Below are 18,053 nucleotides of genomic sequence, written 5' to 3' on the forward strand. Positions count from 1 at the left end.
TTTTTCACTTCATCTCTGTGTATCTCCCTGCTTGTCAATGTCTGTCTGTATGTGTTGCACACACACTCTCACACACTGTTATTTCCCTCTATCTCTGTCTTCCTCCATTTCAAACTCTCTGTGGTCCCATCTCTATAGCTCCTGTCTTAAGTACCCAGGAAGGCTGCACTTTGTCTTCAACGTGGTTGAGTTCCCGGCATGTTCTGGGCGGCCTGCAGGGAGGCGAGGCTTGTGTACCGGTTGGCTGTTTGACCTCATCAATCCTGGCCTGGTTTTCCCTGGGAAGGCTGAATGCTCTGGCAGCTGGGCTCTGCCTAAGGTAATGGGTACATTGGAAAATAGAGGGCTCAAACTAGAATGTGCACATTTGTGGGCTCTTGGTTGGCTTATATATTTCTAAATGTTCAAATTTGCAGTTACAAGAGTTCACAGGTGCTCTTACGGTTATAACCCCCCCCCCACAGGGAGAAAAAAATACATGTGGCTCTGTAGACTACACCTACCCTACTTTGTCTTAGTTTTAATTTTTCTAATAAAATTACCAAGAGAGGTGGACTACCCATACCCCTTCAAATATTACAGTTCAAGAGGTTCCATAGTAAAAGAGAAGACAGAATAGCAGAAAATTGTGCAGTTTCTGGAATTATGGATTCAGCCTGTTTGTACAACATGTTTTAGGATCCTCTGGAAACTGAATTGGATGTATGAGACATTAAAAAAAGAACAAGATTTGGGCCAGTTGCTTGTGGTTAATTAAAAAATTTAATTTAAATTGAAACAAGTAAATCGTCTCTACCACAGAATCTATGGGTTCCAGTTGGAGCTCATGAGTTTTCTCATTAGTATGTTGTAGAATATTAAGTAGATCAATTAAAAGATTTTGAGGCCCACAGTGGCCTCTCAGCATTGCTGTAATTACTTTCATTATTTGAAATGCTTTCAAATGGCCTCTGACCCTAGATTCATGTGAGTTTGAGACCCAGCTGCACCTTTCGGCCTCCCTCTGATCTGTCGGTGCCCTTCATAATGGTCGGACCAGGCACAGGAGTTGCCCCCTTCATTGGTTTCCTCCAGCAAAGGTATAGAAAATTTAACACATCATTGGGTAATTAACTCACACCAAAATAATTGGCATTTTTATCAAGAAAGAGACGCCATTTATGCTGCGATCCCCAATCCTCTCCATTGAGAGGAATCAAATGCATGTGTTGATGCGTTTGATCCTATGCCAATATTATACATGTTACAAGATAGGCTGCTGAATTAGGTCACTCAAATGTTCATGTCAAGCATTAGAAACATACAGATTATGTGCTGATTGGTGCGCTATGTGAAATGGATTATTACAGCTGAAATTCCTGCGCCCTGTAATGAATATTTATAATGTTCAAGTGATGTGTGTGAAATGCACATCATCTATGCACATATTCAAGTAATCTGCAGAGACAATTAAATGAGACCCTGCTTAAAGCCCATAAAAAGTCCACGTCATGTACATCTCATAAGGCATAATAAATCTAGCGGCAAGGTCTGTAATCACGTCAGGGATTATTTCAGATGCTTCACTCGTCTCAACAGAAACAGGCCCTCTCCGATACACACGTTTATGACTTGGTATGTAATGAACAGCAAGAACTCAAGTCAACACATAGGGTTTTACTGATTTTGAAAGTATAAAGTCACCTACTGTTGGGATATTTACTGTTAGCTGAGTGTGTCATAGTTCTCTACAGTTTGTTTAACCATGACTGTAAGTCTAATGCTTTAGGATTGATATCACTTGGTAGGAAATGGGACATTTTGTTTAATTTTCCTAGTTTCTGAATTAATGGGTGAATGAAGATTGCAAGAAGATGACGTGCTAGAAGGATCTAATGTAACTAAAGCCTCTATTCTGGTGGATACCCATGTGTTGAACCAGGCCCGCAGCCACCATGATTGGTCAGAAAGTGGAGTAAGCCTTTTTAGTCAGACTGACATGTCTAACTCTTGGGTGGCTTTGCATAAATTAGGTTGTACCCCAGTCAACTCCAATTGTCTCTAAATCCCCTGGACATCTCCCCTGTTGTGGTGGGTGGTGTCGGCGGGTGATTGCTCTGAGAGGCGACACAGCATTGGCTAAAGTGATGGTGGTGGTGGATTGTCTGCAGCAAATTCTGGGGAGCAGCAGTGGTTTTATGGGGTGAGAGGTGTGTGTGCCTTTGGGATGCAGGAGCACTGAAGATATCACATGTATTTGGACAGACCTGGTCACACCACTTACAGTCAAACTCCTCTTCTAAATGATCAACGTTGAGCCAGGTGGACAATACTCTGGTATTGGCGGTGATATTGGCGAGGCAGTGATATGAACATATCAGTCTTATTTTGACCATTCCCGCGATCCCAAACATGCTCTCTGAACCCTAAGGTATCAAAATACACGTTTAAGTGTTTTATTAACAGTCTGTACTTGCAAACCTGTTTGTCAGTACAAACAAAACACTCATACCTTGATTGATTTTGGAAAGCTTTGGACAGGTCGCCAGTCTGTCACATTGCTGACATATAGAGACAAAAAAACAATCAAGCTCACCTTCATACCTAGGGGTAATTTCGAGTTGCCAGTTAAACCAACCTGCATGTCTTTTGGACTGTTGGAGGAAGCTGGGGAGAACGTGCAGACTCCACACAAAAAGGCCTCAGCCGATCAGGGTTCGAACCCAGAACCTTTTTGCTGTTAATGTGGTCCCATCTCTATAGCTCCTGTCTTAGGCACCCAGAAAAGCTGGATTTTGTCTTCAACGTGGTGGAGTCCCCAGCATGTTCTAGGTGGCCTGCAGGGAGTCGAGGTTTGTGTAACCGCCTGACTGTTTGACTTCATCAATCCTGGCCTGGTATTTCCTGGGAACGCTGAATGCTTTGGCAGCCAGCCCCTGCCTAAGGTAATGAGTACGGTGGAAAATAGAGGGCTCAAACTAGAATGTGCACATTTGTGGGCTCTTGGTTGGCTTATACATTTCTAAATGTTCAAATTTATGATTACAAGAGTTCACAGGTGCTCTTACGGTTATAACCCCCACTCACAGGGAGCGACAGTGCTAACCACTGCACCACGGGGCTGACCATGTACAATGTTGGTTTTTTTAATGTGTTTTTTTTCCAGAGGCTCTGCGCTGTTAGAGTATAAACTCATGTGAACTGACTCATCAGCTTGTCTTTCTCCTCAGTCCCTTCTCCCTCTCTGTGTCTCTCATCCTCTCCCCTGCCAGCTGCATATTTGTGCTGGAGGATTGTAAAAAATCTGTCATGGTGTGTGGCATTGTACAGAATCTAACTTGAAATTCCAAACAAGGCTTGGCTGCTAACGCTGCACTCTGATAGGAGATAACAATCACCAGTTTATCAATGGTGCGCTGTATCTGCCTTGAGGTCTGAAAGGGTCCTGTTAGCAACAAAACAACATGGGGAGACTTCGATCTTCCTACCTCTCCGCCTTCCCATCCCCACTGTTAATTAATGGCTGTTTTCAAAAGTACTTTGAATGAGTTTGAGTTTGCTGGTAACAAGTAGAAGAAGGTCAGAAGCTCACTTGGTGGTACTAGGAGGTTTTAATGAGGCCCCCCAGTAGTCTGGTATTGTTTGCTGTAGTTTGCGTCAAAGGATTTTATAGAAAATTTAATTTTCAGTGTCTTTCTATTTAGCTTGGAGCAGTGACAGTTAAACAAATATTATATTTTAACTGAGTGGTTAGCCTTAATCCCCTTAGCAGCTCTAAAATGCTTGTCGTTTGGGAAAAAAATCAGTTTGCGCAGTTTAATACTTAGGTATGCCAGTGGGCATATTTGGCACATTCAATATGACATCTTGTATTAAAATGTGTGTTTTTGTGTGAACAAATATTGAGCTTCCATTTATCAGTCTATCTTGACAGCTGATTACAAATAGGCTACAGCATCTTGCTACTCAACACTGTCCTGTATTATGAAAACATGTTGAATTCAGCATGTTGAATGTATATGGGTGTAATTCTGCAGTTTAATTTCAGTGATTAAGCCTTGAGCTGTCATTGTATGTAGGCTTTTTTTTTTGTTCTTGTTCTGTTTTTATACATAAAAAGCCATTCAGCGCCACTCGCACTGCAAAGAAAACAGATGAAAGATATGAGATAATTGTGATGTTTACCAAGTCTTCACCTCAGCTTCCCTTGCAGTTTCCCCCTCCTGCTGATCACCTGAATGGCACTGAAAGGCAACCTCTTCTGATTTCGATCCCAAATGGAGTGCTCTGTAGATGCTGCCTTCCCCCTGGGATTATTGCAGGCTGTTATGGTGTGGGTATGTGATGTGATGTGATTTGTATTCAGGGAAAGGCGCCAGTGTGGTCTACTCAGAATGGAATGCAGGTTTTTCATATTGGTATTGATTCCTTTAGGGCAGGCGGTGAGAGGACAGGGAAGAGCCCACTAAAATGAGTTTACTGGAGGCTGTTTGCAGATCAGAAGAATCTCGTCCAGGATGCTAATTGATGGGATCTGAGCGTTCAGATCAAGTCAGCCAGACAGCTGTGTTACCAGGGTTCATTCATGGACATAAAGTTTAAACAAACTTATTCTCCGAAGCATTTTTATCAACAGGTCAACTTCTCATTTAATTAATGTAGAGCAAAGCTCTTTTTTAGTATTAACAGTTAGACTTTTGCATTGATTTGGTTTTTTCACTAAGGTTATTTAGTCTAGAGCTGCAGCTAACAATTGATTAATCTTTTAATTATTTAAAAAAATATGATAAATATGTTAATCCTTTAGTCTATAAAATGTCAGAACATAGAAAAAAATGTCCATCACAATTTTCCAGAACAGATGATGACGTCTTCACATTTCTTGCAATGCAAAACCTAATGATATCCAATTTACAATGAAAGGGTAAAAAAAGAAGATTTGAGAAGCTGAAACCAGCAAGTGTTTGGGAAATTTGCTTCACTAATTACTTAAACCAGGGGTTCTCAAATGTTTTCTGCCTTTGAAAGTGGAAAAAATTCCTGACCCCAATGCCTTTCTAAACCTATTTAATTTTTATCAACCATTAGCAATATTGGGGAACTTAGCAACAAAAATTAGACAAATGGAAAGTTTATTGAAATAACATTTTGATGTTCAAAATTAAACTTTGTAGACATAAAAGACGAAAGTGTCTCTCACTATATTTTTCCTTATTCTGACTTTTGTTTTGACTGACTAGTCAAAGATCTAGTCATCTTGTCCTTGCACACTTCATCATGCTGTCTTAAAAAATCTTGCCAATATTAATTTCGATCATCTTAAGGTAATGTGAATGCTTCTTGTTTATTGTTATCACATGAAACTGATTTATTCAACTTTAGTACTGTTTCACTTCATTTTTGCCCCTCCCGGAATGCATCCACACCCCCTGAGGGGGCCCAACCCACAGTTTGAGAACGACTGACAATGAAAGCTCCTCTCCAATCCAAAACATGTTTTTCTTATTGTTACTTCATTTGGATGTCTGACCTCTCATCTGCTGAAGGAAAGATTCAATGTGCTCAACTTAAATTTGAGTTAAGGCGTGCACATATGAGATGATTTTCCATCACAGATACTTTGGAAGCCTATTGTGGTTCAATATGCAACTTCACTTACACAAGTGTGTTGTGAAGACTTGATTCCTCCAATGTACATACACAGAGAATGGACTTTGAATAAAGTAGGAGACATCTTGTATCCACTAGTTAAACTTTTGAAATTAAAAATATTCATAGAGTCTGGATTTTTCATTGAAGGAGGAGTTGATCTGATTTTGAGTTGTTAACGTATTTTTATATGTTTTGAAAAAGGTGTAGAGTGGGGTCTCTAATAATTTTTAAAATTGTCCGTGATTACATTTCTGTTGCTTGAACTAATTGATTAATCAACTTATCATTTCAGCACCAAATTAGGTTATTTACACCCAATTTTTATGCACCATAGAATTCCATCAAGTGTAAGAGCTAGCTGTCTTTTTGATTTTGTGACTGCTGGAAAACACAAAGTATGATTCAGTCTTTTCATGAATAGCATAAGATGGAGTTTAGGGGAAGCTGCACCTTATCCTCGGAGTACAGCAGTGCAGCACAAAGAGCCTGGTCGCAATCCCTCTCTGTGTTATCCCTCAGCCCCTTGTCATGGTTGGTCACTTCAGTCCCCCATCCACCCCCACCTCTCTCCAGACAGGGGTAATACAGTTTGCAGGGCTCTTTAGAGAGTCAACTGACTGATGGCATCATGAAAGGTTGGGAGTCAACTGTTAATATCTGGGAGAGAGCTATCACCTTTGCAGCAGGTGTGCGGCACAGATACCGGCATCCTCAGAGGAGCTTTGTGGGGCTGCATTGCCATTGCCTGCAAAGGATTCTGGGAGCTTTGCCAAAGCCACAAGAGGAACCACTTCTGCATGAACAGTTTTTGTTTTGTTTTTTTTGCACAGAAGCACAGCTAGACACACACACAAGTATACAAGTAACTGACCCACACACAAAGCACAAGCCCTAATTTAATTTTCATTAGCTGTTTATAGTGATAGGATCTATTCTTCTGTTTGGGTGAAATTTAATAATACATACGATGTCCTTGCTGAAGCACGCACAGTTGTGTCCTTGCATTAGGCAATTGTGGCACTCAGTGTACTGTTATTGCAAAAAGTGCTTAATGGTGTCACTACTATTCTTTAACCTCTGCTGCTAGGAAGGACTCCCTCTCCTCCATCTGCTCTGGTCGTCTGTTAGTATTGATTGACCGCTAACGTCTGTTGTTTGCCTTTCAGAGAGAAGGAGAGGCAGGAGAACCCTGAGGCTGTATTTGGTGAGACCTGGTTGTTCTTTGGTTGTCGCCACAGAGACAGAGACTACCTTTTCAGGTAAACTGTGTTTCTCTTTTCACTTTGGTGGTTATTCACAGACGCCACTCACTGATATATTCACATATTCTATACGTACGCTCCTTGACGTTTTGTGAGTCAGACATACTGCTCTCAATACCCTCATCCCTCTTCACCTTGCTACAGAATATTCTATGTATTGGAATCTGTGACCTGCATAATGCAAATCTCACTGTCTGTATCTATGAAGTGAGGTGTATCTCCTTTCTTCAATTCCATGTATGAGTATTGTGGACACTGTACTAACCTCTCAGCTCATAGATGTATTGTAAGATGTTTGGGAAGAAAATGGACATCGGTCAGATGTTTTTTTCCTATGAGTGAAAAGAAACAAGAATACCAGTGTCGTGCTGCATTGCCATGTAATTGCACAGAGGTTATGTGACAGTTTATTATGGCTGGTCCTATTTCAAAGATGATAAAATATCCAGATTTGGTAAGCTCAGAAGATAATGAATCTCGCATGAAATCTTTGATCTTCCTTCTCTTTTTATTTATTAGCAAAGTGTAATGTTCTTAACATTTCAGGCATCCATTTAGCTAATATTTAATATTAAAGCTTCATTTATGAATATTGTTATAGTAAGAATGGATCCAATGACTCAGTGTAATGTAAAAGGATTCACTCATAGTGACCAACACACAGAGAAATATCATGCAACTCTGAAGTTCGACTCAGTTCTATGGATCATTTTAAAAGCTTTCAGCTTATAGTATTGGTTTTACAAACCGCAACTTCACCGTTTGGAATCACCAGTGCAGTTTCCATGTGCAGCAGGCAGCTGTTTTCAAAAACTGGTTGTATGCTACCTGCCCAGCACAAAAAAGCATACAGATTAAGTTAGTTACTAGCTGGTGAACATAGTGGAGAATTTAGCAGCTATAGCACTAAATGTTTTCATTAGGAGTTGGTGGAAACAAAACAGCTAAAAGGAGAGTGAATGTTGGACTGACATTTGTCAGTTGGCTGGAAACAACTCCAAATGAATGCTATTGTTGCTCTGTGTGGCTTGGTGTGTAAACTAGGAACTCTTTGGTAACACGTTTGCCATATACACTTAAAAGGTGACAACAGCTTGCTTCTTGCCTCCAAGAAGCCAAACAAATCCTGGTAATGCAAGTTGAAGTGTTGTTTTATATATTAAGCATTTAAATAGTAATATTTTACATTACTTATAACATTTGTTGGTTAAAGTTGTTGTAAACTAAACCTAAATAGATTTATTAATGGATACAAAAACAGTCAGATTTGATAAGCAGATTTGCTTCTTGTTTCACATTCAATAAAATGCTTCTGAACCCCAACCTTACTGTTTGATATGTGGAGAGTTTCTGGTTTAGTGCTCAACATCGACACAAGGATGGATTCTAGATATGAACGGGGGGGGGGGGGGTCCTAGTAACTGTGAGATGTGAAAACATAAAAGTCAATGTTGACCTGTGACATAATTTTCATTGAGAATTTGTTAATAATCATCTAGCTCCTCATATCAATTTTTTACTCAGAGTATTGGATGGAAATTCTATACAATTAAATTGTACTGAATATTATATTATATATTATAACGTAATATATGTAAAATGTAATCTCTTATATTATATATATACTACCTTTCTTGGATTGATTGGTTTTATTGTAAACTGACATCACCCTGTGAGTAGATCATTTCTCCGATCAGTTGGCTTTGGCTTTACTCTCACCTGACTACATACTAATTGATTGGCTTTGCCTAGTGTCAGTAGCCCATATACTTAATGCTGGGGCACTGATCAAGTTCTTTTGCAGGATTAAATAGTGCGAATGGATTAGCATCCTTAATCACACAAGAATGCATCGGAGTATGTTGTTTGTTCCCCTTTGTGTCATCTATCCTTTGGTTAAATACCAACTCGCAGCCAGGTAGTGTTTGTTCACAGTGTGGGCCTTCTCTGATGAACACCCCCACAGTGTTGACCAAAGTGATTAGTCTGTGTTTTATGAGCCACCCGTGAAGAGCTGTATCAATTTAAATAGGTTAGCAGAATGGGAACAACATACCTGCAGTTGAATTGCCTGTCTTCATTCATCTCTGTTGAATTTCTCTAAAAGTAAGTTCAGTTTGATGTCGCATTGCCTTGGAATGTAGAATCCTGCTTAGCATAGTTTCTAGTACTTTTTAATGTCCCAGATTTTTCCAGAAATGTTCAGCTGAAGTCACAAGTAGGAGTTGAAATATGAACTTGCATAAATGGCTTTTTATGCTCATAAATATTACAAAATGTCAAGACAGGATGTGCCCAATGTTCCGATCTTTTTATGGCTTTTCTACCAACAAAAACAAATAGAGCTTGCAATGTGCCTCAATCACCCGCAGCACTTAGCATCCCTGTGATGCCAGTCTGGCTACTTGTCACATCAAACTTTTCCTCCCCTCTCCACTCAGATGCACTTATCCTTCTCCTTTCCCTCAGATTTTTCAGTGTCTTTATGGCATGTGCTTTCATGGTGTAGGGGAAACATGACTGGAAGGCCTGCTGGGTTCACGTTTTGGTCCAGGATATTGCCACAGGCTCTTGTGTGTCTATAAACACACCGAGGCAGGTTTTGCCTCTCAGAAACCCTTGACCCTTTGTCATCCACCAGTTTGTGCTCAAATGGTTATCAATCTATGATGATTCATATTCAGACTTCAAACAAACAAGACTCCACCATCCCTCTCCTTGTTATTCATGTTGTTGCTCTCATGTTCAAACAGATTTTACAATCACACATCATGGTAAAAAAAAAAAAACAAGCGAGATTTTTAATTGCTCTATCTTCGATTAAAGGTTAGATGGTAAGCACTGCAGGAGAAGCAACCATTCTGGACTTCTCAAATAGTACAAAGACAACAACACTCCTCTATCACTTCAGTATTCACATCGCAGTTTGTGTGTTATTGAAAAATGGCTTATTTTAGTCTAGGGGTTACTGCAAAACACAGACCCCTGAGGCGAAGACCTTCACCCATGATCTTGAAGCTGCAACTTGTTATGAGTGTGTGTGTTTGGTTGTGTTTGTGTGTACTTTTACTTATTCTGACTGCTTAACTTTAAACAAGATGCTCTGAGCCATAGTAAAACCCTACACCCTGTTCACCTTCCTCCTTCCTTCCCTTCCAATAGCACCCCAGGCCCTGTAAAAGCACTGAGGCAGAAGAAGGAGTAGTTGGCAAGCAAACCACCGATAGGGAGCAAGGTTACACCCAACTGCAAGGCAAAGAGGATTGATTGTAAAAAATGCTTATAACAGTGACTTGACCTTGCTTATGAAATACATATTTTTTTGCACTTCTCTCATTAAGCAAGATAAATTAGTTGTCTGGCAGAGTTTTGCTCAAACCTTTTACCCATCAGTGTTCTGTTTTATCGAGCTTGACAGGGTTTTTTGTTCATAGGAAATGTTCTGGGGGTTATACTGCATGTCTTGAGAGGTGGTTGAAGTTATTGCTAAATATCTATAGGTATACTATGCAGGATATGTCGGTTGCTGTCTGTAAACACACCATTCAAAGTTGGCCCCCAAGAAAATAGTGGGGGGGGGGGGGATTACTTTTGTATGAGTCTGTACATTGTTTTTTAGGAAAAAAAACCCTTTAAGGGACTGTTGGATGTGAGAGGATAAACGGTCAGTGTGAGAATCGAGTTGAATTGTTGACATTATTAGGCCAGCAGTTTATGCATTCATTTCTTAATTATAATAGAAAATATGCATGTATTTTTTTCCATAAAACCATGGACTGGTGCCTTCCCACAAAATTGGACTCCCATTCACTTTTAAATGATCTTCTCTCCACATCAGCATCTTTCCTCTCCTGATTCTAGCTTTGGAAAGACTCAATTTCATCAGGAGCAACTTGTCCAAGATTGCAGGAATAACCTTGTAGGAAATTTGATTTAAAATGACCTGAAATGGTTAGATGTGACTCTGTGTACCTTCTCCTTTTCTCAGAGAAGAGCTGGAGGGCTTTGTGTCCAGCAGTATCCTGACCCACCTCAAGGTGTGTTTCTCCAGAGACGAGCAGGAGCAGGAGCAGGAGGAGGAGGAGGAGGAGGAAGAGGAGAAGAAGGTCACCACTTTAGTAGCTCGACCCAGATACGTCCAACACAACCTGCTGCTCAACAGCCAATACATCACTGAAATCCTGCTCAAACAGAACGGTTACCTCTATGTCTGCGGGTAAGACTGTCACTGATAACACCAATTCAGTGGTAAATTTTATTTTAACCTTAACTCATCCTGAATGAAGTTTTCTGCCTCCATTCAGGCTGTCTTTACATGTCTGGTCCGTTTTTATCAGATCACCTCGTGTCTCTAAAACCTGTTATTTAATCTGTATAAATGGCTTTAATTTTTCACAACTGACAGAATTTTTTTTTAAATTTCATGTGTGTATTTTTAAAAAAACCTTTATTTAGGTGGAAAGTCTCTTGAAATACATTATCTCTATTACAAAAGGGGTCTGGCCAAAATGTAGAGTAGTTAACACAGTCACATTTAAAAAAGAAAAAAACACCTCACAATTCACAATAAGAGGCATAAAGGAAAGAGCTTTACTATTTAAAGGATGTGTGGTGATTTTCTGTGTTTTTGTTATTGTCAACAAATCAAATGAAAAGACCAAAACAACAATGAATGTATCCTACTAACAAGTTTTGCGTGTATATCCAAAACCTAATTTTGCTTATTCATCTGTGACATAAAGCTGCATTTTTCCCCCAAAACTATTAAAAACACATCAGTGAGGCACATTGTTGCACTGGTAGACATTTTTCTTATTTAAAAAATAAAATATGGGCACTGTAGGTTATTTAGAAGCAGCTCCTCAGACTAATAACAGTGATCACTTTCACAGTCTGTGGAGAGTCGTTCCTGTAAGCAAGAGACCAAAGTACATGCGTGGAAATGTGGTTCTGTTTACATTTCTTTGCTAGCTTGTTGTGCTACATACTGTATCACAACCTCCTAACTTTGGATTAAGTTATTTGAGAAATTCACAGTCTGATGGATGCAGTGAATGTGAATATACTGTAGGTCTGATGCACAAGAAAAAATTGTTGGATGTGATGGATTCATAGAAAGGTACTCGTATGAGCCGGAGTATTCACAAGAGAAAAAATAACAGAGACGTGCTGAGAGGGAGAGACTAAGGGCAACAGCTGGTACTAACGTTACCCCATCAACTGATAGCGAGGCACTGAGCCCCCCAAACAGAACTACGGGAGACTGGTGGTGCAGATGCAGTCTGTGCTCAGCAATACCAACTGAGGAAGAATTTAGATGCTACATTGAATTTGGCAATATAGAACCTATACTGCAGGAGCTGCAAAATGGGAGAGACCAGGATGAATTTTCATGTGTCACACACCACCTCGACTTCCCAGCTGCATGAGGCCCATAGTTTCTTCAGTATGGACAAAAAAAACTGACAAGGGGAAAAGTGGGTAATTAGGTGGTCTGGACATTTCCACAACCAAGGACAGAGCCCTTCATTTTATAATGCTAATTTCATACAAGTTGAAAAGGCATAGAAAAAATGACGAACTATGTTGCCAAGCTTGTGCAGTGGCCTCTGCCTTAGATGGAGTCCTATCCAGAGACTATGAAAGTGATCACCATTATGAGTCTGTGGAGCTGTTTAACAGTGTGGCTCACTTTGGACAACAATGTAGCTCAATGGCACAGATGAAAAAGCTAAATCTGGTTCTGGGTACACGCACAATACTTGTTATTAGGATAAATTCATTGTTGATATGGCCTTTCATGGGATTTGTTGACAATAATCAAAATATATAAAATCCCCAGCCTTATCCTTTCAAACAGTTACATTCATGAAACATGCTTTTGAATGTTCTGTTTGAATACCTGGTATGAAGGCAGTGCTTCCAAATGAAGTTTTTCTAAGTGCAGGTTGCGTAGCCTTGCCAAGTACAGAGCAGACTGACTGAAAGATTTTCCATACAGATGTCCTGGTCTGATAACTGTTTGAAACAGGAGAAAGCATCTTACATAAGTAGACAGGGAGATTACCAAGAGTGGGATTGAAAATGTAAAGGTATATATGAATCTTTCTCCATATTTTAAGTGAGGTGAACAGTGAAGGCACAGCAACACTACTTGACAACAATGTACAAATATGGCGATAAATGCATATGACATCAAAATGTAATCTCTATTTCTGGTAATATTGTTCTGACTATCAAAACAAACAATAGAAATGCTCATTTCTGGAAGGGGTTCTCAGTTAGGGGTAAATTATTCCTTAGAGAGAGAGAGAGAGAGAGAGAGAGATTACAAACCCTCCATGCCTTGTTGCTAAAGAACAGGCCGCTTGAAGGTCTGTGAAATGCGGCATTGTCCATTGGAACTGAGGGTGAAAGATTGCACAGCCGTGATGCAACCAAGCTGACTTCACCACTCAGCCAATGAATATCTCTGTTTTGGAGCAAGGCACTAAACTCAGGTAAAACACAGATAGGCCTATACCAAAGTCATGTCTTGTCAACATTTATATAGCCCAGTATCACATCCTTTTTTTCCCCTCTGTCATCACTGCCAGGCCGCTTACCTAATATTTAAGTAAATTACTTTTGAAACATCACAACTCTGAGAATTTTTCAAAAAGTATAACTGTTGGAAAGTGAATCCCCCACAATATGTTACAACAAAAAGATAGACATTTCAGCAATTTCCTTCGAGGTTGCACTCCTGGACTGGCAGCATTTACTGGTTTTAATAACAATCAGCTTTGCATAGTGCTTAGTTAGATAGAAAGCACCATGTCAAAAAAATGTATATTCATTTTATTGGCCATTTCCCTAATATATTGGTATTATTTCTACTTTCTCCAGGGATGCTAAGAACATGGCTAAGGACCTGAATGACACCCTGATCGAGATGATTAAAAGAGAGCTTCAAGTGGACCAACTGGAGGCCATGAAGAGACTGGCAGAGCTGAGAGAGGAGAAACGTTACTTACAGGACATTTGGGGCTGACAGCTGATGACCAGATAAGGATATTTTGCAGCATCCGCTGAGCTTTTTCACAACTTAAAAAAAAAAAAAAAGAAGAAGAAAAAATCATTACGCTCAGCTGTAACCTTTAGAACCATAAAATTGTCGATGCTGTAGCCCAGAGGTAGTTTACACCACCCAGTGCTACCAATGTGGAATGTAACATGCTAGCCCGGGGATTTTCTTGGGCTTTCCTGTTTGAACAAAAATGACCTTGGTTGGGGCAGTGGTGCTGGAGATTGGTCCTGCAGTGTGAAAATGTGTGTTGTAGTGTAGGAAAGCCTCCTCCGTTCATCCTGTCTGGGGAAAAGGCATTTACTTCCGTCGGCTGTGATGGAGTGATTTTGATGAGACTGAGAGCAGTATATCACTGCACTCTAGATAGAAACAATACAACAATATGTAGTTCTTAAACAACGCATGCACAATAAATTGTTTAGTGTGATCCAGGGACAAAAGAAATTAGTTTTTCATGAGTTTTTGTTTTTGAAATGTGCCAAACAAGCTCACTGCCCGCTAAATGCACCACTGTTTACCTGAAAATTCACAATCATTCAGTTTTTTGTATAAATGAAAATGTATCTCAATTCCAAAATAGGTTGGTTTGATTGGTTTGCTCTAGTATTATGTAGTATCATATTTTCATCCTAAATACTGTGGATTTTTCTTACTTTTTATATTATTTTGGACATCATGAAGACATTAATTAAGTCCTTGGAGATGAGGACATTTCAGTATCTTATCATTATACTTTGTTAAGTTCTAAGTACACAGGGTGTAAATCTTGATGATAATGTGCAGCTCTGACCAGAGCATCTAACTTTGTTTGTGTCTGTCTGCTCCCACATACCCAGCAGACTGCCGCTTTGGATACAGTGAGGTCCATCTTTTCCTGCTAAACCGACTAAAATCACCAGAACTGTGGTTAAAACAAACACAACTGCGCCTTGTGTGAACAGGAATTAAAAGACATTTCAGTGTGAACTGTTGTCTACAATTTTTCCTTTATTTGTACATGCACAGGTGTGTTTGTACATGACCTTACACACCATGTGAAGTGTGTGGACGTGGATGAACATGTAGGGAGAAAGGCTGGAATGTTTCTTGGCATGTTCGAGAGGCATTTGGAATTATTTTCGTGATTATGAAAACTGATTGATGGGGGGTGTTTTTTTTATTTAAATTTAGAGATAATTTGATTGTTCAGAGTGACTTTGGTCAGTAGATGAAAGCATACTATGCTAATTGAAGGCTTTTCACAATGGGCTTTTTAGTGCAGCACAGAGCCCCAGAGAGAGGCTTCTCGGAATTAAGTCTTCTAACACCAGTCTTTTATTTATCCTCTTGTAGGGAGGGGAGAGAAAAACATGTTTACAATCTCTGCTGCCTGCACTGTAGATGACTCCCCATTCACTACATTTTTTGAGCCGAGTAAACAAACATTCACATTTGCGGAAATCAAGGTAGAACTGTCCTTGTGTTTGTCCAGGCGCAGCTGGCTGCACCTCCTCACCCTCATCTCTCATTGTCCTGCTGCTTCACCAATTCACAATAGCAGAGGAGGACAAAATCAAAATAATGATGCAGTATGTGCCTAACAGCACCACCTATCTCATCTCACAAACACATGCACACACTTGATATATAACTTCCATTCAGTGCAAGACTACAATTTGTTAGAGAAATTACAAAAATGTTCAACCATATTGTAACAAGGAAGAAAGTTTCATCAAAGTGACATGAGTGTGGTCATTATTAGAGAATAATTTTAGAACCATGAAGTACACTTTGAGCTGAACTAGTATTTACCTACACTATTAACATGCCCTCATCTCCATTTAAAAAATGTCCCCAGTCGTAAGACGGAGAGCCTGGTGGCTGCTTATGTCACCCTGTCCAGCAGCCACCCAGGACTGATGAAGCTTTAAATCATGTCTTCATATTTAAAAAGGTTCACAGTGGTGATTTTCTTTTTCTTTTTTTTTTTTTGTCCTGCAGCAAAATTGAAAGACAGACCTGAGGAGATGGTCAGGAATAAATCAGAGGGCTGGAGGTGAGTTTGACCTCAGAATAGTTGCACCTACATGATGGATACCCTTTGTTACAAATGGCTTAAATGAAGCAGAAAGATGTGTGCTGAAGGTAATGACTGTTATGGAAGTGTTGAGTTAGCCAAGTGTGGAGATGCACTTTATGTCAATGAGCTTGGAGATTTTGGAAAGACCTGCTTAACATTCAGCGCCTTGGTGCAGAAAGTACAAGTAGTGATGATGAGAATAACTAGAATGTCCCAAACTCTCCCTCCCTGAACTGTGCAAGGAATGTGCCTTAGTTAGGCAGGTGGCAATATGTCCAATTCATTTGGCTTAGGTCTGTGGATATGACTGCAGTTCAAACAAAGTAGTGGTAGATTTAGGAGTAAACTGCAAGTAGAAACCAAGTTTTGTTCCTTAAAACTTCGGAGAATTCACTCTTGCAAAGGTATGTACCTGTGTATGTGTATGTTGCTGAAGCAGAAACGGAAATGGGGATGCATATTTTTATATGTCCACCTTGGCTATTATTTCCAGTTCTACTGCAAAATCAAAGTTTCAAGGAATGGTTAAATGTCCATGAAATTTGAGCAACTTTATAAGAGTTGTTCAAAGAATGACAAGGTAATTTATCTATCTATTGCACAGTCCCTGTTATAGATTTCTAACATTGTGGTTTCTGTCAGAAGGCTGAACTTTTTATTCAGTTTGAAACCTGTATCACTCTGGAGGTGTCTTCTTGCATTGGTACAGTCAGCATAAAATTGTCATCTTCTCCAGGTTCTTCCTGTTGTTCTATCAGTAAAAAGAACACTTCCACTCTCTCTCTGCTGTTCTCAGGCTGCAGTCAATGACCCAGAAATGTTAGCTTTGCTCTTTGATGTGGCATCATTGACAGCTCTGCAAGCACACAAACACACACACACACACATACACAAATGCATGCACAGAGCCATAGTCCGCCTGCTCTCAAGAGTCCCAGCTGTGCACATACACTTTAACTCCAGTTTCTTTCAATACTGCTGGAGGAAAATCTATGTTTTTCTAAAAAGGCTGCAGAACTTCTATTGAGTTTCCTGTTTTCACTGTGAGATACCAGTGTTGTTCTGGTCCCTGTTTATTGATCGAGCAGGAGAGATACCCCTGCTTCCGATTCAGCAGAACAGACATTTGCTGTAATTGATGCTGGCAGGAGGAGGAAGTATTCAGTAAGAAAGTATTGTTCTACCTGAGGATATAAAGAAATATTTCTGTTAGATTTAAGTGACCAACGAGACCATGCTGTAAGAAAATTCTGAATAACTTTTCAGTACATAATTGCTGACATTAAATGTGACCTGCTTAAGAAAGATTCTCCATACCAGTCAGGTATTGTATGTCCAAATGAATTAAGTTGAGAACCGCTTGGCTCATCAAATGTTTTAATGATGGTTCAGTGATGGATGCTCTCTCTCTCTCCATTAGTCAGAGTAAGAAATGTAAAAACTGGTTGGGCATTTTTAAACTTACAAGGATGGATGAACATTTAGTAGAATTTATAGCCTCCTCACTCCTGACAGCCATAATGACTTATGCAAATTGGAGGTTAAATGCTGAGATGAGACTGTTCAGCAAAAAAAAGAGATGCATGTACAACCAAGGATAGATGGAAGGTGGAAGAAAAGGAGGATGGAAATATAAACTGTGTACACTTGACATTTGTCTTTATTTGTTGTGTGGAATATGCTGAACGTGTGTTACCATGGTGCTCAATCAATATATCCAAGTCTGGAGATATTTAAAAATGCACATGAAGAAATTGATTTACAAATTATTGTCTATCAGAGCGCATCTGCACAAAAACTGTGGAGATAAATACAAACAGAATGAGGGTGGGAACCATCAAGTTAGATTGAATTTGATCTCACTGTGATATTTTTGCACAATGAGACAATAGAATGATAAAAAGATCAAAATAAAGTTCTAAGAAAGAAGACAGCTAGAGAATTAAGAGGGTCACAGCAGTGAATCTTAATTTTTGTGGATTTTGTCATAGGTATCATTGTACTATGAGAACAAAATCGTGCAACTTCAGTT

General features: G+C 39.6%; 1 protein-coding gene across 1 annotated transcript in view; it reads left to right on the plus strand.

Annotated features, from left to right (window-relative positions):
- Positions 1–17,841, plus strand: part of mtrr (5-methyltetrahydrofolate-homocysteine methyltransferase reductase) — a 26,585-nt gene extending 8,744 nt beyond the window's left edge. Inside the window, exons 11-16 of the mRNA XM_040126421.1 lie at positions 139–319; positions 961–1,079; positions 6,798–6,890; positions 10,882–11,109; positions 13,782–15,530; positions 15,943–17,841. Of these exons, the coding sequence (XP_039982355.1) occupies positions 139–319; positions 961–1,079; positions 6,798–6,890; positions 10,882–11,109; positions 13,782–13,926 (766 nt within the window). The 3' untranslated portion in view covers positions 13,927–15,530; positions 15,943–17,841. The remainder of the gene's footprint in view (positions 1–138; positions 320–960; positions 1,080–6,797; positions 6,891–10,881; positions 11,110–13,781; positions 15,531–15,942) is intronic.
- Positions 17,842–18,053: the final 212 nt, after the last annotated feature.

The sequence above is a fragment of the Xiphias gladius genome, chromosome 5 (assembly GCF_016859285.1).
Source record: "Xiphias gladius isolate SHS-SW01 ecotype Sanya breed wild chromosome 5, ASM1685928v1, whole genome shotgun sequence".
Lineage (NCBI taxonomy): Eukaryota > Metazoa > Chordata > Actinopteri > Istiophoriformes > Xiphiidae > Xiphias > Xiphias gladius.